Raw genomic sequence first — 24,337 nt, forward strand, 5'->3', positions numbered from 1 at the left:
CTTATTCATTTTCAGGGAAGTAAGCAGCTTAGAAACTTGTATAATTGGAGGAATACTCTAGCTGCCACAGCATGAATTCTCCTCAGACAAATATGGATTTCTCACAGACATAGGAAGCTCTGCAAGGTGTAAAAGACAGAGAGCAAAGCATAAACCTATTTCTGACAAACCCTACAATCGCTCAGAATCAATTGTCAAAGAGAAGAGCTTATTCAAGTGCACAAATGTCTAGTCAAAGCAGTCTCAATGCTGCAGATAATGAAAATGATCATAATTTATTCAGCTTGTGTGCTGCCTAATTCACAATGACTGAGTGGCAAATCAACTATAAAATAAATTATAATAAAACCAATAAAGTGTGAAAGATAAAAGATGAAAATGAAGTTAAGGCCTTACTCTCTCTTACTAAAGGCCTGGGTGAAAGGCCTGTAGTTCCAGGTTGAAATGAGGCTTCTTTGGTGTTCTCTACGTTAGTTGTTGTTGTTGTTGTTGTTTTGCAGACATTTCATTATCCAAACTAGATAACATCAGCAGTGTTAGCAGGGAATGGGGTTTGCTCTCATTTTATATTTTAGTGGCTTGCCCTGTCAGTGTTGGTGAGATTGGTCTTGATAGTCCTTTGGTTGGGCTATTTACTGTTAGCTTGTTTGGCAGTCCCTTGATTAAGGTATTGTTTGCTTTTTGATTCTAAATCTAATGTTAATCTTAGTATTAATCTCTCCTCATCTGGATGTTGATTGCTGGTAGGGAGGTGTTTTATTCCCTTTTTTGACTTATTGATTGCCTCTTTTGAATGATATGTAGATGTTGTTTATGTCTATGTGCCTGTTAATGGATGATTTGTCAGATTGCCAGGCTTCTAAGAATTCTCAAACGTTTTTGCACTTGGCTTGGTCTAGAGTAGTCACAGTTTCTCAGTTCATAAATCATCTTCCTTCATTGGTTCTTGATATTTCAGTTGCTGTTTGATTGGTTTACTGATTTACATCTTGTACTATTTACCTGATTCATGACCTCCTGGCTTTGATTCCTCAGTCTCGATAGACTACTGGGTGATTTCTATTTCCTGTTAGCAAACTGTCCAATCAGTCTCAGATGGGAGGGACCTTCTATTTTCTAAGGCTGGAATTCTCTCTTTGATCTCAGAGAAGAAATGATATACACATGATTCCACTAATCCCAGGATACTTCCTCGATGCCATAAAACTGCAGTTTATGATGTTTCTTGCATTTTTTCCGTTTGAGACTGAGTTGCTGTAAATTATACAAGGAAGAAATAGAAATGTACTGGAAAATAAAGATAATGATAATATGAATACTCTCATGGTTTTTAAGCTGATAAAATTCAGGGGCTTGTCCAGGCAATCATCAGGAGTCAACACTGACTTGAAAATACCACAATAAATAAATAAAAATTTAGAAGCACTGATGAAAAACGCCTCTAAATTTCTTCCTTTCCACTGGTGAAGACCAATATATATATATATATGTCAATGCCTTTTCTGGCCCTTAAGGAATGGGAAGAATGAAGTGTTTGTTTTCTCCTGTTATAGTGGCTTTGCAGTAAAAAAAAAACTTGTCAAATTCTCTTTTCAATTAATTTAATCATTGCTCACTGATTGCAAGCAGTCTTTGAACATACCTGCCTATGGATCCCTATTTGGATGATCAACTGTTGCACAGCATAACTATGTTTTGTGATGGTGCAAAAGCCAGAATATAGGATGGGTTTAGAATTAAATTAACATCATACATTTGGTATGTTACCAGTGAGTAAGAGCAATACATGTAGTCCTCAACATATGACACATCTGGAAAAATATTTCTGCTGTTAAGCAAGGTAGTTGTTAAATGATTTGTACCCAATTTTGTGCTTTTTTTGCCATGGTTAAGTGAATCACGTGTTTAAGTGAATCTGGCTTCTCCCATTGACTTTACTTGTTGGAAGCTGGCTGAGAAGATTGCAAATGGCGATCACATGATACCTGGATACTAAATATGTAATAAATACATGCTAGTTGTCAAGTGCCTGAATTTTAATCATGTGATCATGTGGCTGTTGTGATGGTCATAAATGCGAGGGCTGGTTGAAAGTCACTTTTTCAATGCTTCACTACAGTAATAGTTGTCAGTCAACTACCTATATTTAAGAAAGATCAGCTTTTCAGTAAGTATACTTTTTGCTAATCCATTTCTTCAAGGGCAAAAGCATGCAGAATTTATTTCCAAATATCAAAGCCAACCATATATACTCATCACATACTGTAAGTCTCAAAGTTTTTGATTCTATGAACAGCAATGTTTTCATGCTAAGTACATTCCATACAACGTTTCTAGATTATCAAAAAAGCCTCAACTAGCATGTTCCAGTCAGCCAAATGGACTAAATTCACAGGCATGTTTTTCTACCCAGTCCATGCTTATGAAGCAATTTGTCATTTACAACTAAAAGAATTTTTAGCAACAAAGCACAATCATGGTTGAATAAACTCCGTTATAATATTAGTCCTCAAAGATTGCCAAGGTTCTGTTTTCATATTTTGAGAAATCACTGGTGCCTTCTAAGGTCTACAATTGCACTTAAGCTTGATAACAGAAAGCTTAGTGCCTGGAAACCCTTTTTGGCTTTTTACTGAAAAAAGAGAAAGATGGACTTGTAATTTATGGGTTTAAACTATACAGTAGTTTATGGAAAGAAGGAAATTATGAAAAAAACTTAGAGAAGGGATAAAATATATTTATATTTGGCATTTACAACCTCTGCCAAAAATATTGGACACCTCTTTTTTATGATATTTTTTCTTTTCTGTTTTTATTTCTTTTCCTATTTTCTTTTATATATATATTCACTAAAAGGTAAAGGTTTCCCCTCACACATTTGTGCTAGTTGTTCCCGACTCTAGGGTGTGTGTGCTCATCTCCGTTTCAAGGCCGAAGAGCCAGCTCTGTCCGAAGACATCTCCTTTGTCATGTGACTGGCATGACTAAATGCCAAAGGTGCACAGAATGCTATTACCTTCCCACCAAAGGTGGTCCCTATTTTTCTACTTGCATTTTCTACGTGCTTTCAAACTGCTAGGTTGGCAGAAGCTGGGACAAGTAACGGGAGCTCACGCTGTTATGTGGCACTAGGGATTCAAACTGCTGAACTGCCACCCTTTCGATCAACACGCTCAGCATCTTAGCCACTGAGCCACCACATTCTCTTTATATATTCACTATATTCACTATACTTTATTAAATTCTATGTTTCTTTTCTAATATTTCCATTCTTTTTATCATGTTAAAATATCTTCATACAAATTTATACTAGAAAATTAGGAAATGTTAATCTAATAAAACACATTACTCTCATATTCGGAAGTATTTATTATTTTATTGCTGTAAAATATATAATTGCTCCCATTTTAAAAGTGATTGGTAGTACACCAGAACTTCATTTTTCAAGCTATACAGTTTTTACACTGTACATATTTATAGCAAACTCTTTTTTTTCTCAGCATCCCTCCTAACCATAAATAAGATGGTTTACAAAGATTTAAGAAATCGTTTTTCAGTAGCAGTTTTTTTTGCATTTTTGCATCTGGAAAGGTAAATTGGATTAAGTAAACCACATTGTTTTGCCTCCATCAGTACATTTCAACAACTGTCAAAATTTTAGGCTTTAAAAATACAGAATTTTCCCAACAGCTAGACCAAAAAGTAGTTGTTTATAGCTTACAAAGCCACAAATGTTACATTAAAAATGGCTGGAAGTATTAACATTATAAATGGGTTTTAAAGGAAGGTATTCATTGGATCAAGTGAGAGATGTACAATGTAGAAATATAGATAAAAATCTTACAAGGTCTTGACCTATATAAAATTTCAGAGGAAAATTTGAAAACAATATTTCCTTTTCTTTATGTTTTAGAAAAACAAAGTATGAGAAACAGAAACAATAATTGTGATTTATATATTGTTCCATTATATTATAGAATAAATTGTACAAGTGTACTTGCAAGTTCTTAAAAATCTGTAACCTTGAACCTTCCAGAGATTATAGATTAAGGGGCATGCATAGCAGCACAAAAGTGCCTACTGTTCCTGTCCTATTGTTTCTTTTCATTATATCCAATTAATATAGTTATTTCATACTTATGCTCATATATATGCTTATATATTATATAGCTATTTCATTTCATGTTAATGCCTATATATACTGCTATGACAAAATAAAAATAAATAAATTATTAATAGATATTATTAATAGATACAAAACCCAAATAACTTTTGCTTGATATCACAACATTTCAATATGGTGACTTCTATGGATATCCTTAATTTCCAGTGTATCTTATTTTATGAGAACCCAACAATCAACTTGTTGGTGCAGAACAAATAAGCATGAGAATGTTTTTATTTATAAGAAAATACCTTTCTAAGATGAACACTGATTCCATACTGATTGTCAGAGATAAAGTAGTAGCTCTTCTCTGCTGTAAACAAAATTATTCAAGATATTTGCAGGGCCATTGCTGGAATCATATTTACATAAGAGGAAGACTTCTGAGTTGGTAATCCAAGAAGAGAAGATCGATTGGAAAATTTACCTCATTTTTAACATTTTTAAGCTTATAGATAGTGAAGTTAAAAATACCTTTCTCAAGTAGCTGGGGAAAATCAAACATGAAATAATTGCTTCCTTGATTACTTTGATCAGGAATTGAGAAAAAGTATTTTGATATATGGGCAGATGCTTCTTGGAAAAAAAGATTTGTAAGAAAAGCAGTGTTATTACTATAAGAAGAAGTGAAATGAAAAACTGAGATAATATTGCTTGCCAGTTCTAACACAAATCCTTAAATCAAAGTATTTGCTTAATCTAATATTAAATCAGTTTGTCTACTGACATGTGAATTAGATATACTGCTTTGGAGAGATGATTACTCTAACAATTAACAATTATTTTTTTTAAAGGTATCGTTACAGTTTGCCAAAATTCTTCAGTACAAGATCAGAAGATAACTGTTTTACAGAAAGGACTCCTCTGTTGAAAGCTTTCGCTAAAGGCAATGGGTAAGAGTGTTTTTTAAAATATGTATCTTACTTGATATTGAGCCCAGAATATATTATTAATGGCTGAAGTCCTATCTTCTTCGAAGGGGACTCATCCCTATGCTTCTACCGATATATCATAAATAAGCTTAACGTTAGAGAAATAAATGCGAAGTATACCACTTTAAGTTTGTGAAGGAAAGTGAGTTATAAATTACTAGTAGATACACAAATAACTATCAACAAAGGATTGCTGACATTCTCTTTCTTCTATAATAAGACAACTATAATAGAACCCTACATCTTATCAAATAATGGGGAGTTACGTTCTGGTCATGGATCTACAAGGACATTGATCAACAGTAAAAGTATATAATCATTTTTGGAAATATATTTATACTCTTCCTTCTATCTAGCTAAGATATATAAGTTTCCTTGGAGTTATCCTTGGAAAGCAACTTTTCTTCGTCCTAAAATCTAGGATATTCTGAGATTACTTAGGAGGATTTCTGACCTAGAAATACTTTATTTAGCCATTTCCAAAAGGATGACATGGATGATTTCATGGGATACACTCCTGGTTGACTGATAACAATCACTAGCTTTAAATGGTGTTTTCTGAAGACCAGATGGTTGAGTGAACCCAACCTAACTCTCAACTCTAGGAAATATTCAGGGGTGAAGTGCTCCCTGATCGGACTGGATCGCGCGATCTGGTATCGATGGCTGAGCAAAGCTCGGCCCACCCGCCCGGGTGTCATTACTTCCTGGTTTTAATCAGGAAGTAATGTGTTTTTTACCTTCTGCGCATGCGCAGAAGGTCTGTGTGCTCATGTGACGCGTGCATGCATGCACTTCCGGACTGGTAAGGAAGGTAAGTAGATTTCACCCCTGGAAATATTGTAGCATATTGATGTTCAGTTGATTTTGTTATTTTGATATTATTATTTTCTTTTTATGATGGCTTTTAATATGTTTGTACACTGCTCAGAATCACTGTGAATTGGGTGGCCATCCAAGGTGAATAAATAAATGAAATAACTGATTACTCAAGCTTAGTAATGAGGTAGTGAAAGAACATCTCCTTGAAACCTCAGAAATGTGGAATATTTTGATTGGAAGTGCTCTAATGCTGAGGTTTCTCCTATAATGGAAAAAGTCAGCATTGTTACTTATTGCAAAAGTATAAATGGCACTTTAAATTGTATTCCTCACAGGTTTAAAGAAGTATCATGTTCACAAGCAGATATATTCTAAAAAGATTACATCTTTAATTTCTGCTGTTCTTCAGTAGCCCTAGCTCCCAATGGGACAAATTTGAGAAGATCAGACCATAAGTTATACTGATAGCTGTCTTCATGATGTTTTATAGGTTAAGATGTACAGATGTTCACAATACAGATTTCATCACAGATGATGACTCTTGGGAAAACAGTTCTGCTGAATTTGAGCACAGGTCTCAGCCAGGAAGTGAAATGACCAGCTTGTCCAGATCTGCTTCCTGCTCAGAAAAATGTGAAATATTGGACAATTTTCATGTCAAGTTCAATTTATCCAAGATGAGGTATTTTTTTGAGATTTTTTTCTTTACAGCAAATCAGTAAAGTAACCCTCCTTTACTAGAACTTGCTATTGATTCAAACAGAACAGTCCAATGAGATAGATAATGACATCTAGTCAGATTTATAGCCATATTATAATATTACAATACTGGACTATAACCTCCTTTACCTCCCTAAAGGTAATTTATGTGAAAGGATGCCCTTTTTATTTTAACAATGCTGTTAATGTTTTAGTAGGCTTTGGTTGCTGGAAGATTATTGTTTTTATTTCTGTTTAAGGGTTTTTAATTATGCTTTGACTTGTGTTCTCAGTTACATTAGTTTTATAGAGAAAGATCTGTGATAAAATAAACAAAGAAATAATCCTAGCTATAAATTTAGAAATAAGCCCTACATAGTTTAATAGTGTTTTTTCTCTCTCAACTCCGCTTAGGCCCTTATCTGCATTTGAAAGCATGATCTGATTTAAGGAATCTTTTTAATCTATGGAATCAGTAAAGTAAAAAACTCTTTGCATACTATCTAATTGGTGACTAGTGGGAAAAAGAGATAGATCTAGTGATTTCTGCATCACATGGTCAACTAAAAATTCATACTGTGACAATTCTGTAACATGTACAAGTTTCAGTCATGTAGATATGGGTTTATTCCCTCTAACCTACTACCTTGCTAAGAGGCACCATGTTTCTTGTTATGTTGGAAACTATTCAGAGGTAGTTCTTACTGACTTTTTAAAACTTGGAACAGAAAGATGTACCCTAATTATGTAGATGAAAGGAAAAGAAATAGATTCATATTTTATTTCCAACTAAGTCCCAATACATTTTAAAATGCGCTTGCCCTTGAAAAGCATTGGAAATAAAGGAACTGTTCACTTTATTTGTTTTCTATAATCTACTGCAAAACATCACTACTAATATGTGTATTCCAGATGATTTAGTGGATGCAGAATTCAAACAGATGTGGTTTTATTGTATGATTTTTTACATATATTCATGTGAGAAAGCATGTCTTATCAGTCAATTTTTGCTCTTATTTAGCAATCTACTTCTAGCAATCTAATTCATAAAAGCAGACACATAATTTCATTTCCCACAGATATTTTGTACCAAGTCTGCACTATCTTTCTTTGCACACCAGTTTCTAAAAAAATGTAGAGACTTTGGAAAGAGTGCAGAAAAGAGCAACAAAGATAATAGGGGACTGGAGGCTAAAATGTATGACGAATGATTTCAGGAATTGGGTATGTCTAGTGTAGTGTAGTGTAGACAAGGTGCTCAGTGGCTAAGACACTGAGCGTGTCAATCGAAAGGTTGGCAGTTCAGCGGTTTGAATCTCTAGTGCCACGTAACAAGGTGAGCTCCCATTACTTGTCCCAGTTTCTGCCAACCTAGCAGTTCGAAAGCATGTAAAAATGCAAGTAGAAAAATAGGGACCACCTTTGGTGGAAAGGTATCAACTTTCCGTGTGCCTTTGGCATTTAGCCATGCTGGCCACATGACCATGGAGACGTCTTCGGACAGTGCTGGCTCTTTGGCTTTGAAACAGAGATGAGCACTAGAGTTGGGAATGACTAGCACATATGTGCGAGGGGAACCCTTTACCTTTTTAGTGTAGTAAAAAGAAGGACTAGGGGTAACATAATAGCAGTGTTCCAATATGTGAAGGGCTGAAACAAAGAAGAGAGGGTCAACCTGTTTTCTAAAGCACCAGAAGGCAAGACAAGAAACAATGGATGGAAACTAATCAAGAAAAAAAGCAACCTAGAATTAAGGAGAAACTTCCTAACAGTGAGGACAATTAACCAATGGAATAGCTTGCCTTCAGAGGTTGTGGGTGCTTCATCACTGGAGGCTTTTAAGAAAAGACTGGACCGCCAGCTGTCTGAAATGGTATAGGTGTTCTGCTTGAGCAGAGGGTTGGACAAGAAGACCCCTAAGGTCCCTTCCAACTCTGTTATTTCCTATTAGGTTTTAATAATTCAATCAGTCAATGATCATTTTATTTCTTAAAATAAATTACCCAATTAACCCCCCCACCCCAGATGCCCATATATGCATATACCATTTACCTTCCCAAAATATTAAAGACATAACAAAATATATAGTTTAATAAAAGATTTTATTTCAGCAAAAATATAGCAAATGGCAATATATATTTCTTGCAGATCGTTAGGTTAGTTTGGTTCATTGCCTAGTGCAGCCACGCATCTAGGTTAGGGATGTGGAAATCACTAAATATCCAGTGACCTTATTTCTCATCCTAGCTCATAATCTATTAAAGCAGGGGTCTCCAACCTTGGCAACTTTAAGCCTGGAGGACTTTAACTCCCAGAATTCCCCAGCCAGCTTTGGTGGCTGGGGAATTCTGAGAGTTGAAGTCCTCCAGGCTTAAAGTTGTCAAGGTTAGAGACCCCTGTATTAAAGTGTTCATAGGCAGAAGGGCACAACTACAGTTGTGTAAACTTGGCACTGTTTTATGAAGAAAGTCTTAGTGAGGCATGGCAATCTGTTCAGAAATTCACATTTCACATAGTAGATTCTTTGAAACAACCCATCCATATTTATACTCTGAGACAATAAAGGAATAAAAGAAGAATGTAATATTGTTGGTACTGATGTACTGACTAGTTGGAGCCAGAAAACATAGCAGCAAATATTCTCTGTTGTTAATTACTGTCACATACAACAGCTCAGCTGGCAGCAAGAAGATAGATATAAATTCCTAGAATCAGTATGAAATCATGCCTATTATTTTTCTTCTGCTCTCTTCCTTCCTTCCTGACCTTCCCTGTTCTATTTTAATTATGAATATAAGAATACATTAAAAGCTGCCCAGCTTTTCTTTGTTCTGTATCATTGCTGTGTAAGCACAGCCCAATATAATTGCCCTGGTTATGCAGAACAGTTGGCAGCTAGTCCTGCATTGTATCCCTGGCGCTGCAGCAGACACACACTCTTGATAAATCGTTCCCCAAAATACTTTCATGCAGCCCTGTTGAATAAACATGCTGGAGTTTCCAGACACTGAGGTGGCCTAAATCTGCATAGTTACAGTGAAATAGCTGTGCTATGTGTGATGCAGATCTGAAAAGGAAAAAAAAAACCTCATTTTTGGGGGCCAGTCATCAGCATGATAGGCAAAAAATAACTGCAAACAAAGCAAGTCCCAAACGGCAAAGGTAAAACTTCAATACAACTAATTCTAAGGTAGATATTTGGATGGCAAATTTTTTATAAGACCAGTCTTCATTATAGCTACTTCAACTCATCAGAGCATTTATCTAATATGTTAAAGGATTACTATTCAGTTAGAAGAATACTCTTAGGTGTTATAGTTGATTAACAAGTTCGTATCTCCTGATTACTTAGTTGAGTTTATTATTTTAAGGATGTGCTTTTCTGGACATCTAAATGATTAATTCAATGTTTTCTGATATGATGTCTGATATGATGTCTAGAAAAAGACTGTCCATAATAGCAACTATTGCTATTATGGATAGTCTTTTTCTAGACATCATATTTTAAATTTAAAACTTAATTCAAAAGGTCAAAGTTTTTCTTTGGTTTATGACAGTGATGGCTAACCTTTTCCGGACCAAGTGTCCAAAGTGCGTGTGCGCACGAATGAATGGGTGCACGCACACCCGAACCCCCAAAATGCAAAGCGCATTCCTTTTTTCATAAAAACTATGCAGACAATGTTGTGTAGAGGCATTGTCAACTGCTAAAACAAGACATGTCAGATATAATATATGTATTACATATAGAATAGCCAAATTTCATTTTGTTTCAATCTTTCTCATCATTAGTAAACAGGACAAAATGTAGACTGCATTGTATAGTCTACTGCTATTACCATTACATATCCATGACATGGGCAGGAAAACATGAGTTATTTAGCTAATTAGCAGTTAGGTCAAGTATCTCTAAATGTCTTGCTTGGCGTTTTAAAGGGCCTCTTCCATAATGAGATGGACAGAGCTTACCTATTTGCAAACACTTATCATTGTATGTTACGACCAATCATGCAACAGAAAATAGTGATGCTGAAAGAAAAATAATTTGCGCAGAAAACTAATCCTGTTATAGAAGTGGATTCAAGTGAAAAGAACACAAAGACACTTTTAGAATTAACAGTTTAGAGCTCCCAATGTCTGTGTCACAGAAGAAAAACTGATAAAAGCAGAGCCCAATAACCTGGCCCAAAATATTGTCAAGATAAATTAAATGTGTTCTGAGCTTCCAATGATGAATCACTTGTTCCACTACAAAAGCAAAACAAAGTACTTGTTTCTCATAAAACTGATATTCCCACCCACAAAGGCAAAACACTCATTCACATCATACATCTATCTCTCTCTTCCCCGCCAGAAACTCGAGCAAAACTCACATCGCACATAAATCCAGGCAAAATGTATATTGCACCAGACAACTCTCCAAATTCAGGGAAAATAATAGCAAAAAGGCAGAAAAACTCAGAATCATGTCCTATCCCAAGAAAACTAATGCACCCATAAACTCCAGGCGAAACACCCAATATTAACAATCACATATTCAGGAAAAAGAACTGCATATAATCTCCCTCCTTTCTGTGGTCAAAATCTTCAGTATACCAAAATAGAGCATCAATTTAAAGCAACAAAATCATCATGGAAAACCAAAGCCAAATACCACTTTTACTTTATGGCCCACTGATTTTACTAGTACAAAAGGTTTCCTACTGAGGTTATTTTTTACCCTGATAATTTAATTACATTTTTTTTCCCTGGCATTTTCCTAAAAATACAGTATCTGCTTCCCCCACACACCTCCTAATTAACCAAGTATTGATGCATTAATTTCAACAGAAATTAGCCCACTGGCTTTTCATCTGAACCTGATGTTATGGGCTGAGAAAGAGTGACTGGTCCAAAGTCACCCAGCTGTCTTTCTTGTCTAAAGTGGGATTAGAACTCACAGTCACCTGGTTTCTAGCCTAGTGCTTTAACTGCTGGACCAACTGTCATTTTCATTTTGTAATATTTAATGAATTTGGTTCTTTGGAAAGGGAAATGATTTTGAGGTGTCACAGTGATCAGAGAAATGCAGCACATTCATTGGTACCTATCTCCTTGGGAACTCCATGCAAGATATTGCAAAATGAGAACAAGAGGTATTTTTATTGACATCCATGTGTTTTGCACTGTAACTCAATTTTGTCTCCAGGAAGTTAGAAATGTGAAATTATTATTTTTGGAAGGTTGAAGAGTTGCAACCAATTATGTTAGATAGTTCTGAGTTTAATTGACTGAATCAGTGCCTAGAACTTTCTTATACATTTATAGCATAAAACAATTTAAAAACTCATAAGTAGAAATTCTGTAATCTTTGTCTAATCACTCACGTTTTCTCAGGTTCTCAAACACAGTCCTTGATGACTTCATGGCTTATGTTATTTGCTGGCGTTCTCTGTGAATCTTTCCTCTTATTTTACAGATGCTGCTTAAAACTCCTAAAGGTTTCGTGCCTTTTTATCTTTGTAGTTATATGCTCTGTGAGTATTCAATTTTGAGAGTGATACCTATTCAAAAGCTAAAACTGATAGTATAAGCAAGGCCTACAAAATAGCATTGTGGGATGTTTTATTAATAATTCCTGAGCCTGGCTCCAATTTTGAGGAGATCATTGGTAAGGTGCTTTTCAGATTTTGCCTCTTCCTATTTCAATATGGAATAATGAAAGAAATGTTACTGAACACAAATAGCAATAAAGGAGAAATATTGGTAATAATCTTATTTGCTTATTTGTTTTTTCTTTAATACCGGTAGTATTCCCCTGAACATTCTATTGGAATATAATTTAAAAATAAAAGATTAGAAAGCATAATAGAGAAGAAAACAATGTTTATGCTCTATTGTAAACTCTATATTTTCCCCATGCCATTCTCTAATACCAAGAATACAGCAAAGAGTATATTTCTACCTGTGCACTTTTGTGGAAAGGATAGGAAAAATAGCAGTGGCTCGGCAGCAATGAAGTAGAGCAGGGGCCACCCCAACCCCTGGTCTGTGGCCTAGTACCGGTCTGCACCCCATTCGGAACTGGGCCATGGAAGAGGTGGGCATTTTAGGGAATCATGATTAAAAAGTGTTTGTTCTTTGTAGTTATTTTTTCAATAGAAACAACTTTAGGGAGAGTTTATTTAAGAACTTGTTAACTGAAATACAATTATTGAATGTATCCCCAGATTTTGTTTAGTATTCATCCTGAAAACAGAACATCTTGGCAGATGCTGGCTGTTTCACCTGTGGACATTTACAGTATCCTTTACCTGTTACCTTTTTGGAAAACACAACAGCAGAATAGTGTAGAGCCAAGTTGCTGACAATAGGCCAATTCAAAAACCTGCTTGATATTTAAAGACTTTTATTTTGTTTGCTCAATTAAATATTGAGAATGATTTCTTTCTTTAGAGATTCTGATAGTAAGTACTTCACTGTTTTTAAAATCAATAATTAATATATTTGCAAAACTGTTTTCTAAGATCACTATCCAAGTGGTATTGAAGATCAGATTTCATATCTCCTTTAGCTTCTCCCTGAAATGTTTCTTTCAGAAATATAACCATCATAGATTGCCTAATACCTTTGGATGAAACCAAATGTTCAGTTTTAAATTAAAATGTACCTTGTGCTTTATATACAGCTATAACTGTCACCCAGCAATGATGCATGGAATGCAGAATGTCCATTGTGAACTACTCTATGGCATTTCTGACCTGTTCTCTTCCAAATGCAGTTTGGGACTTGAAGTCCCATTATTTCTATCAGAACATTGGCTTGGGATACTATATCAGGGAGGCAACAGATTGAGAAAGGCTTTCAGAGTAGTGATCCATGTTCAGCAACATAGGGTCAGATGCTGTAAACAGCATGCTTGGCATAGCATTTTGTTGACCTGTGATGGATGCTTTTTCATTTTTTATTGACTTGGCTTTGTAGCTTGAGTTGTGAATTTTAGAAGAAATTCCAGATGGTGTGAATTCCAGAAAAAGTTCAGCATAGCAATAAGAGCAACACTTGGATGGAGTGCATAGAACAGAACTACCATTACAAAGCAGTGAGAGATGTTAGGTAAAGTGAACTGATATATATTTTGAAGGCTAGGTGAGAACGTGGAATAGAATTGGCAGTACATGAAGTAACATGTTCTGCATCTCTGCAACGAACTCATGTCAACGATGCTGTATTACGTATCTTTATTTTGGGTTTGGGTTGACAGAAGATGCTTCACAGGGTACTTTATATAAATTGTCCTTCTTTCATTTTGTTTTTCTCTCACTTATTGGTAATGGTAGCCTGCTGTGGTATGCAATTGATAAAGGCCTACTGTGCTTCATCAGAACAAGAATCTGATCATTTTAAACATCCTCATTTGTAATAAAATAGTTTTCCTCCTGCTAAAGATTGACTTTTAGGCTGGCCTCTTTCCCTAATCCAGTGAGTCTCCCTAAACTCAAGGATGTTCTTGTTCTCTCTCTCTCTCTCTCTCTCCCTCCCTCCCTCCCTCCCTCCCACTCCCTCCCTCCCTCCCTCCCTCACACACACACACCTGGCTTTGGATGCTTGGTTGGGAAAATCAAGAAAAGTGGAGAGTGTGAATGTTGTGCATGAACGACATGTGAAGGTTATCTCAGAGATCTTGCTGATAGATATTTGCTGAACTCCTCTCCTCTCCTCTCTTCCCCTCCCCCTTCCCTAGTACTGTAAGAAGTTGATAAAATATTTGAAGAGTGATGAATCTGACAGCTTCAAATGATCTTGTTTCCTCTTCTTCTTTACCCTTTATTGTTTTACCTTGCTTGGCTATTTCCCTAATGTACAATTGGTGTCCTGCTAAGATGGATTGGCTGTTATTGTTAGATATTAAACCAGAGAAATTATATCCTTCCTAATATCATCAACCCCCTTGACCATGCTGTAACTAATGGGAATTTTTCATGTCTATTAAGATTTGCTCTTAAACTTTATTGATGAGTTTGCTCACACTGGCAAAGATTCAAATTAAATAGCTTTAGTGTAACATTCCAAAACAGTAAGGTTGCTGTTCCTTTTCCTTGGTGATTTATTGACTTAAAAGATCAAAAGCTTGACAATGGAAAGCATTTGTATAGACAGTCTTTTGTTTGAGACCAGAAGCTTTTGCTAGGCATATTATTTGAAAAGAATTTCCAGATATCTATATCTAAGGAGGTGGACAGTTCCTAATATAACTTGAGACTATTCCATTTTGGGAAAAAACATGGAGATCATGAAAACAGTTTGAGTTACATTGGGCGCTTTCTACAGCAGGAATGCCAATTATATCAACAACCAGCTTTCATCTAACACCGTCCAAGGAACATGAGCAAGGTATCTAAGAAGCTATGGGAAAGGGTGGAATCAACTTCCTTAAGTCCTTATTTAGCAAATTTAAAGAAAAGGAGATGATATCGTAGCACTATTCCAGTATTTGAGGGGCTGCCACAAAGAAGAGGGGGTCAACTTATTTTCCAAAGCACCAGAGAGCAGGACAGTAAACAATGAATGGAAACTAATCAAGGAGAGAAGCAACCTGGAATTAAGGAGAAACTTCCTAACAGTGAGGACAATTAACCAATGGAACAGCTTGCCTTCAGAAGTTTGGGTGCTTCATCACTGGAGGTTTGTAAGAAGAGACTGAACAGCCACTTGTCTGAAGTGGTTTAGAGTCTCCTGCTTGAGCAGGGGGTTGGTTCAGAAGACCTCCAAGATCTATTCCAGCTCTATTCTGACTTAAAAGTGGCCTCTTTCTACAGTGATTCTTATCAAGCCAAACTATATTAAGTATCTGGAAAGCTTCTGTGTTTGAACTAGGAAGGTTGACAAAAACATTAAGATGGTAGCTGATCTCTGTATCCCATGTAAAATACTGTTACTGAATCAGGATATTTGACCAATTAAAATGATCTCTGACAGCATTCCAGCAATATGAAGGATCAGTATCTGAGAGATATTTCTGGGAAATTACCTTCATTCCCCTCCCCACCTTTAATTGGACAAATTTTTATATTTTATTGTTTATGGTTACCAAACAAACTATTCTAGTTTTCATAGATTTAAAATCATCACCAGTGTCACAAGCTTTGGGTAAGTGGCTTAAATGTCTCTTACCCCAATGAAACAAACAACTTGAATTGTTTTAAATTACTTTCTCTACTTTGTCATTCATTACTACACTTTCCTTCATGCTGTGTTCCTAATAACTTCAGTTGTATGCAGAATTATAATGTGTAATACAGACAAATGGAGGACAAAGAGATGAAACAATCAAATTGTCATTTTACAGATTCTATTGGAGAAAACTGCCCTTTGTTTTTCCACTTACGGTGGACTAATGATAAATATTTTATTATTACTGAATATGCATCCTATAGATAAATTGTTTATTGTGATAACAATGTCAGTCTACTTACCAAAGAATTGTGTTCTCTTCGCTGATGATGTTAAACTATTTAACACTACCAACAATACGGCTACCATTCAAAAAGACTTTGACTTTGCGTCGGAATGGTCAAAAACTTGGCAACTCCAAATCTTAACCAGCAAATGCTCTGTCTTACACATTGGAAAAAAGAATCAGAACACTAAATACAAGTTCGATGGACATTACCTTGTTGATGACCCTCATCCTGTTAAAGACCTTGGAGTTTTCATATCAAATGATCTAAGTGCCAAAGCCCACTGCAACTAATCGCAAAAAAGGCTTTAAGAGTTGTAAACTTAATCTTGCGTAACTTCTTCTCCAGAAACACTAGACTACTAACCAGAGCATATAAAACATTTGCTAGACCAATTCTTGAATATAGCTTGCCTGTCTGGAACCCATACTTCATTTCTAAGAGGTCTGTAAGGGGCATGCATAAGAGCACAAGAGTGCCTACCTCCACAAAAGTGGAACCTATGCACATTTATACTTAAATATGCAAATTTCTGCATAGGGAAATATAGTCACGAAATCCTTTTATAGAATTGTATTGCAGATACATTGAGAGAAGTACAGCCTTTAGTGATATTATTCAATTGAATTGAACATTTATACCCATAAATATTATGACTAGCCTTCTAAATACCTAAAATTTGGGAGACATTCCACTTCATCTCATCTCCACTAATGTTTAGTTTAATAACCGAAAGCTGAAAAACACTGGCTCAATTGCATGGAATCATGGATAAAAACCTGTATAAGACTTTCCAATGAACATGTGAAACCTGAAGGGATAGAAAATCATGCATAATTCTCTCTTCTTATACTTTCCTTCATCCATTGAAGGGCTTAAAGGCATTAAAATATCCCAGCATTGCTGTAAAAGCCTACAGAAAAATACAAAATGCAAAAGCACAATACCATTAGAGTATTAGTCTTCATACTCCAAAACACAACTTTTGAAGACATAATTATAATTCAACATGAGCAAGAAATATGTCAGCGAACACTTTCACACATAAGCATCACATTTGCTGATCTTTAAAGACTTCACATGGTGCAGTTTTGAAAGTTGCCAAGAACTTCCTCATTTGGATAACTCTTTTGAGGGGGGGGGGTTGCTTCAATGTTAGAAAATCTTCTGTCACATATTTTGACTGGATAGCCAGTGCAAATTGTTTGTATAGACTTGGCAGGTCAAAAGTTTACTTAAGGAGTGAATTATAACCTAATGATTATGCCATCTACCTCTTCTGGTTTGTAACATTATGTATTCAGAGAGAGAAGGGAATTTCTATAGTACCATGTTTTCCCCAAAACTAGACCTATCCTGAAAATAAGCCCTTGTGAAGGGAGGTGGGCATGGAGGAAGAGTGGGTGCAGCTGAAGGAGGTGGATGTGGGCAACACAAAGTGAGTTTCTGGCAGTAGCCACAGGCAAGCAGAGGGACGGAGTGGGCGGGCATGTCAGATGTTTAAATTGCCCAAACAGGTTAGACCCAAGGGCAGAAAATAAAACACTGCAAAAAAAAAAAAAGTAACTAAAGGGAGGGTGTTCTACCTGACTTCTGGGTATACTGATTCAGAAGCCCACAAAAATTGAAGGCCTGAGTCGAAGCTGTAATCCCCCCACACCAGCCGAGGAAGGGGCAATGAAGCTAGAGGAGAAAACTTATTCCTCCCCCATCCTCCAGGCTGGGAACAGCCAACAACCACCCACCCAACCACGTGTCCCCTCACAAAAAAAGGCAGCGACCCCTCAGGCGGTGCTTAGCATGATGGTTTCTTCCCTTCCCTGATAACCTCATGGAGGCTTGGCCACTTCCCGCCCCACCAATATGACTCCAGTGGTCAAGTCTGTGCATGGGAGAGTGGCATGGTACAACTTGGCATAGTGGTGGGATCAGCAATGTGGGTAAAGTGCCACCATGACCTTGGCATGGACCTGACTCCGCCCATTAATTGCGGCCCCATGGATTGGCTGAACCAACGAGGGCCAGGAGCTGCCTCTCATTCCATCTCTCCAGAAACCTGGCGGTGTTTCTGGCACCAGGCAACCTCGCAGCCAAGGGCCTCTCTCTTCTGCAGTTCACCTTGTGGCTCTGGCCCATGGCTCTGGCCCATACCACCTTGTGGCTCTGGCCCATACCACCAGGCCAGAGGCTCGGGTCTTTCTCAGGCTGCCATACAATGAGGCAGAAGGCTGTGCGGCATGTCAGGATCGTCTGCTTCCCCTGTGCCTTTGCCGGGCTGCTGGGCCTGTTGCATCTGCTGCTGTTAGCCTTGTGGGGAGAGTTGGCCCAGATCTACGACCTATGGAGAACCTCCCCTGCTGTTGGCCTGCCAGGGTCCCTTTGCCAGTAGTCTCCAGTGGAGCCAGGCCTCCTTGCCTGCTGTCACCTTCAGGCTGGGCCCATCCCCTGCCTGTGTGGCTTCGGCAGGCAGGACTTCCATGGTGGACTTGCAGTGGGACAGACAGACAGAGGAGGCAGGGGGAAATCATGTCTTCTTCCTTTGCACTCCAGAAGCCTATCTTTCCTGGCCACCGAACCCCCACCTGCACCCCTGCACTGGGAAAATGAACAAGATGCACAACTCAGTGTTATGCCATGTAATGCAAGCAAGCCAGGCAAAGCAATCAGAGGCCTTGGAAATCCACTGCAGGAGCAACCCAGCCAAGAACAGTGTGGCCAGGAGGGTGAAGATCCTCTGTAAGGTCAGCAGCAGCAGGTGCCGCTGCTGGTACAGGATGGGGGTTGGTTGGCGGACGCTGCAGAAGCCTCCAGCCTTGCAATCCTGCATGGGGAAGGAGGAGGTTTCTCTGGAGCTGCAGCAAAGCACTGCACCAGGTGGCCTCTGCCCCAGAGACCCCACCCTCTCCATCCAGGATCATCCCTGGAGCCAAGAGGGTCGGGGTGGGTTTCTTACCATGGCTTGCATTGCCCGGCATACTGGTAGCATTGATTGCACATCTTGCTCACCTTTCCAGCACAGAGATGGGGTTGGGGGCTCAAGGAAGATGGGGTTTTGGGGCACAAAGGAAAGGGTGATCTCCCTCCCTCCTCTGTCCATCTGTCCCACTGCAGGGCTCCTGCCTGCCAAATCCACATAGGGCAGGGGAGAGGTGGAGCCAAAAGACAATGGCAGATGACGTGGCATGGTTCCACTGGCAACTGCTAGTGAAGGGGCTATGGCAGGCCAGCAGTGGGGGAAGGTGCTCTGGAGGTCATAGATCTGGGCTGACTTGCCCTGTGCCAGGAAGGAGCAGCCCAGTAGGGTGGCCAAGAGCAGCATGGCCAGGAGGGAGAAGAGCCCCCATGAGGCCAGCAGCATCAGGTACAGCTGGCCCAGCAGCTGGGCAGAGGCATGGGGGAGGGGGAGGGGGAGGTGATCCCGGCATACTCCATGACCTTCTGCCTCTTTGTAGCAGCAGCCTGAGCAAGACCTGAGCTCCAGCGTCCCAGCAGCAGCAAGGCCAGCAGGCAGGTCTGCGGGCAAGCAGATAATGAGACAGAGAGGGCCAGCTCGGCAGTAGCAGCACTCCCATTCCCACCAGTCCCTGCACTTGCCACCTCCTGTACATGAAAAAAAAATAAGACACCCCCAAAATAAGCCCTACTGCTTATTTTGGAGCCGAAAAGAAAATAAGATTGGGTCTTATTTTCAGGAAAATATGGTATATAGGTTTGCCATTCTAAGAGAAGGAGCTGATTGGCTTTGGAAGGGTTTTGATAGTATACTGTTGTTTTTTCTCTCTCTTTTTGTTATCAACTCTGTTGCTATTTCCAGCTTTACACTTCATTCCTATAAGGGTTTCTATATTTGCTGTTACATAACTTTGGTGCTGGCTTTATAGTTTACATATATATTTTAATTTCATCTGTTTTAGTATTGATAGCAAGTTAAAAGTTGGTCATAAATTAAAACCACCATTTTAGTGTACCAATCCATGGCATGCAAATTGGAACTGGAAACAAATGGGGTGGTACTGAGCTTACATTCTCATGATCCTCTGGTTGAATTTTTTTTCCTAAAAGTCATCCTCCACCTTGGATGACTACAGACCTTTGTACTGCCATTCTAATACAGTTTTTTTTTTATATATTCAAAGGGTTTTCATCTTATGTGCCATTTCCTTTGGGGCTACTAGATTATTTTTAGGGGTTTTGTATAACGATTAGCATACTGTGATCCTAAATTCATGCTTCAACAATTTTTGCTGACATTTTAAAAAGAATTTGCTGAAGTTGTTGTAATTGGATTTCTTGCTTTTGTCTTCCACTTTCAACATTAAAAAATAGATTTGTTCATAGCTTATCATCCTGCCACATCCTGTTTCCCTAAGTATTCAGGCTCCTCTAGAGAAGTTCAAAGAACAGAATAGCAAAATACAGAAAGTAAAACAGAAAGGCAATAAAATAGCAAGAAATAATAAAACACTAAAGTACAAAAAAGTGCTGTGAATTATGAAATAAACCAGCTAACCAAAATTCAAACTAGCAGATCATAGAGAAGTATGTGATTTATTCCTAGCTTGGTGGTTCATATTACCTGCACAAGATGCTTACTTGAAAATTAATTCTTGACTTTTTCTGAATGTGTTGAAAAGTTTCTTGAATTGTGACTAAAGATTAAAGACAGACAAATAGATAAGCAAGCAAATTAAGTAATAGTTAAACAGATGCTTAATGGATAGATTTTAAAGGTAAAGTCTCCTCTGAGTCAAACTCATCTTCTGGTGATATATACCCAAAGTCAAAATACCTCTGAGTCAAACTGAGAGGTATACCAGAAATATAACATTTATACAAGAGGTATAATTTTTATACCAGGTCAAAATAGCTCTGAGTCAAACTCATCTTCTGGACATATTTATACAGTTTTCTTAGCAACAGGATGGAAGTGATTCTGACAGATAAATTTATCAGATTTGATTGTTCCCACATCCAATGATTTTGAATCTGAGATACTTCCCATAGCTTCTCTAAAAAATGCTGAGAATATTGATATTTTAACAGAACAGAACTACTTGGCTCTCTCACCTATCTGTACCTGCCAGATTGATTGAATAAATTCAGTTTGGCCATGTCTGAAGCGGCCATGCTGAATTGTATCTGTCTGTTTATGAAAGCTATGTTGGTAATTCAAGACTACATGTTTGAACAAAAAATAATTAAAACTCAAATTTTTGTGAGACATTCACTGAAAGCCCTTTGTTTCAACAGAACAACCTTTGCCATCTATATTCTTGTCTTGTTTATGGAGGAACTCTGCACATTGGATAATTTTGAATTTATAAAAATGGAGCAAATGAAATGAATACCTGAAATATATAACAGTATATGAAAAAGCTACACACATTATGATAATTTTTCAGAAGTTGAAGACAATAAAAGGAGATGAAGAATTGGGGTTTCTTCTCAATAGAAGGAACTGAAATATTAAGAAAATGATTAGAGAATGAGAAAGAAATATTATTGAGGAAATAATCCACAATGTCAATATAGTATTTGAGGAAAGAAAGTTCAGGAAAGTAAGAGGAAAAAGTATCTGAAATAAATGGGGAATGAGCACAGAGTGGGGAATGGTCTTCAGGAATACATATGTCAAAATGCCCCTAGATGGATATCCCAGGGAGCAAATAATCCAAGACTTTAGTTCTAGATCTATTTTAAGCCATTAAAACAACATTTTGAATATTAAATTTAATTGCTAAAATGCTCTGTTCAGTAGGTCAATTGCATTTCTTGTCTGAACTGACACACAACCATAAGTATTCTGGTTAAGCATTTCAAATGAAGCTGTAACAATTACACATTGGCCACTTTGTTCTATATTAATATATTGTGAAATGAGTTCCATTTTTATCTTCAATAATTTGAAGAATTTTTATAATGGCTTCTGAATATGCCATTTGTGTAATTACAGAGTATATTTTAGTCATATTGTGAACAAGGAAGCAGCTATAATTATGTGCACCTGAAGCTTCTTGTGGATACAAATTATGGCTATATTATAAAATTGGCTACAGGCTGTCAAAGTATTTTGAGCTGCTAGGTTAATTAATACAGGTCAGCAAACCTTTTGAACCACAATTCAAAGAGTCAAGATCTGAAGTGCACTGTAAACAAATCAACCTGGAAATTATAGCAGTCATTTAAAACTTCAATATTTTAAAAGTTGCAGACAGTTATGAAAACAAATGTATAATATTCTGATTATGTTTGTGTAGCAATATTATATGTCTACTTTTGTAGACAGCTGAAGGCAGTGTAATGTCTGGTCTATTTGGAAAGCATATACAGTATAACAATAGTGAGGATTTTTTAAAAAATATACTTGTAGGATGTCTAGATCTTTAAAATCCAATTCTTATTTTTAAGATGTCTCTGTCATATAGATAGATGGATGTAAAGAAGATTGGTTTTGAAAATCTAGATCTAGATCTAGAGTTAGATCTATCATAAACAGAGATTCTACAAGTGCATCTCTCTCTCTCTCTCTTTCTCTCCCTCCCTCTGTCTCTCTCGCTTTCCCTCCCTCTCTCTCTCTGTCCTCTACCTGTATCGCTTTATCATCTATCTACTGTGTATCTATATGGATTGTGATTGAGGATGTAATAATTTTTATCAATTTTTGATGCCACCTTTTGCTGCACAACTTTTTGATATATTGTGCCAGGTTGCATATGGATCTGACCCTAGTATGGGAAGTTGCCATGTCAACACCCAGTACCTATTCAGTATGTTGTATTGAAACCACTTGGGAACTTTGGGAAACAACCCTGCAACTTCTGTGTGCCAGAAAATATATACAAGAATGATGAAAAAACCAATGTTGTCAAGGAATACTTGGGACAGTCATAACAACATATGGTTCTATATGTGCTTATCCCATTTTTTGGGACATGAAGAAGAAACTAACATGTTGTCCAAAGTATTCCATGAATATGCAGGGTAGAGAAAAATGGAATTTAGAGGAAGAATATTTTTTGTTATTTATCATAGTCCCATCTTCTCCAACTGCAGTAAGGTCTTTGTCAGACTGTTTCTAAGCTAAGTCTCTCCCGCCAATGATTTCCTGATATCAAGGGAATCTAGATCTTTCAATCTTATAAGTAAAATGAGGAAGAAGGAAGACAAACCACATTTTCTCCTGAGGAAGTTTCTTTCTTTTTTCTCTTTCCTTTTTAACAATGGTTACTTCCATTCATCAGAGATGAGTTAATAAAATTTTAGGCAGAGCGCTCTTCAAAGAGACATGTTCTTTAAATCTCTGAAATAGTAGTTTCCTGTTTTTGAATTAATTATATTAACTATATAAAGTTACAGGGACAGTAAAAAGTCAGATCACATTAGAATGAGGAAAAGGGATAATACCATGATTAGTTTTTTATGGTGGCATCAGAAAACTCATAACTTAGAAGATCATAGGTCTTTCAATTATAGAAAAATGTGAAGTCCTTAACTGTCTTTCTATCAGCTGTGAACTTTAGCAGTTTCAGTGATTCTGCTCTTTTAAAGGTAGAACTGGGAGGGCCCTTTGTAACCGAGCGACAACCAAAAGATTATATTGTAGTTCAAATTGGACAAATAGAAGACTCCAGTCCTAACAGGAGACTTCAACAGCAAGTAAGACTTTAAAAATTTGAATCTTCTCTCCCCCCCCACCACTTACAGATCTGCTCATAATCCTATCAGGCAATACAGTGGTGGAATTCAATTTTTTTTTCTACCGGTTCTGTGGGCGTGGCTTGGTGGGTGTAGTGTGGCTTGGTGGGCGTGGCAGGTAAGGATAGTGCAAAATCTCCATTCCTACCCCATTCCAGGGAAAGGATACTGAAAAATACCCATTCCCTCCCCACTCCTGGGGGAAGGATATTGCAAAATCTCCATTTCCACCCCACTCTGGGGCCAGCCAGAGGTGGTATTTGCCAGTTCTCTGAATTACTCAAAATTTCCACTGCTAGTTCTCCAGAACCTGCTGAATAGCACCCCTGAGGCAATATGAGAAGAATCAAAAGCCCTGCATTGAAAGATGCAGAAGATTCTAGAGACTAAAGCAGATTTCAGCATGAAAATTGTATTAACAAGGCAAATGGGCCAAGAATGCTTATTTGTGTGCCATGTCATCTTAATTATTTCTAACTGGTTATCAGGTATAGGAGTAGAGGCCTGCAGTTTAAAAGGATTTGATAACATTTACATCTCTTCTTTCTATCATATTAAAAGTTGACATGGCATATATGGAAACT

The 24,337-nt window shown here is 37.4% G+C and overlaps 1 protein-coding gene across 3 annotated transcripts in view; it reads left to right on the forward strand.

Moving 5' to 3' along the window:
* The window catches only part of OCA2 (OCA2 melanosomal transmembrane protein), a 216,333-nt gene that overhangs the window by 44,365 nt on the left and 147,631 nt on the right, over nt 1–24,337 (forward strand). For all 3 annotated transcript variants that reach the window (XM_058185917.1, XM_058185920.1, XM_058185918.1), the window contains exons 3-7: nt 4,960–5,058; nt 6,410–6,601; nt 12,077–12,134; nt 12,828–12,900; nt 23,566–23,714. In XM_058185917.1, coding sequence (XP_058041900.1) covers nt 4,960–5,058; nt 6,410–6,601; nt 12,077–12,134; nt 12,828–12,900; nt 23,566–23,714 — 571 coding nt within the window. The remainder of the gene's footprint in view (nt 1–4,959; nt 5,059–6,409; nt 6,602–12,076; nt 12,135–12,827; nt 12,901–23,565; nt 23,715–24,337) is intronic.

The sequence above is a fragment of the Ahaetulla prasina genome, chromosome 5, assembly GCF_028640845.1.
Source record: "Ahaetulla prasina isolate Xishuangbanna chromosome 5, ASM2864084v1, whole genome shotgun sequence".
Classification (NCBI taxonomy): Eukaryota; Metazoa; Chordata; class Lepidosauria; order Squamata; family Colubridae; genus Ahaetulla; species Ahaetulla prasina.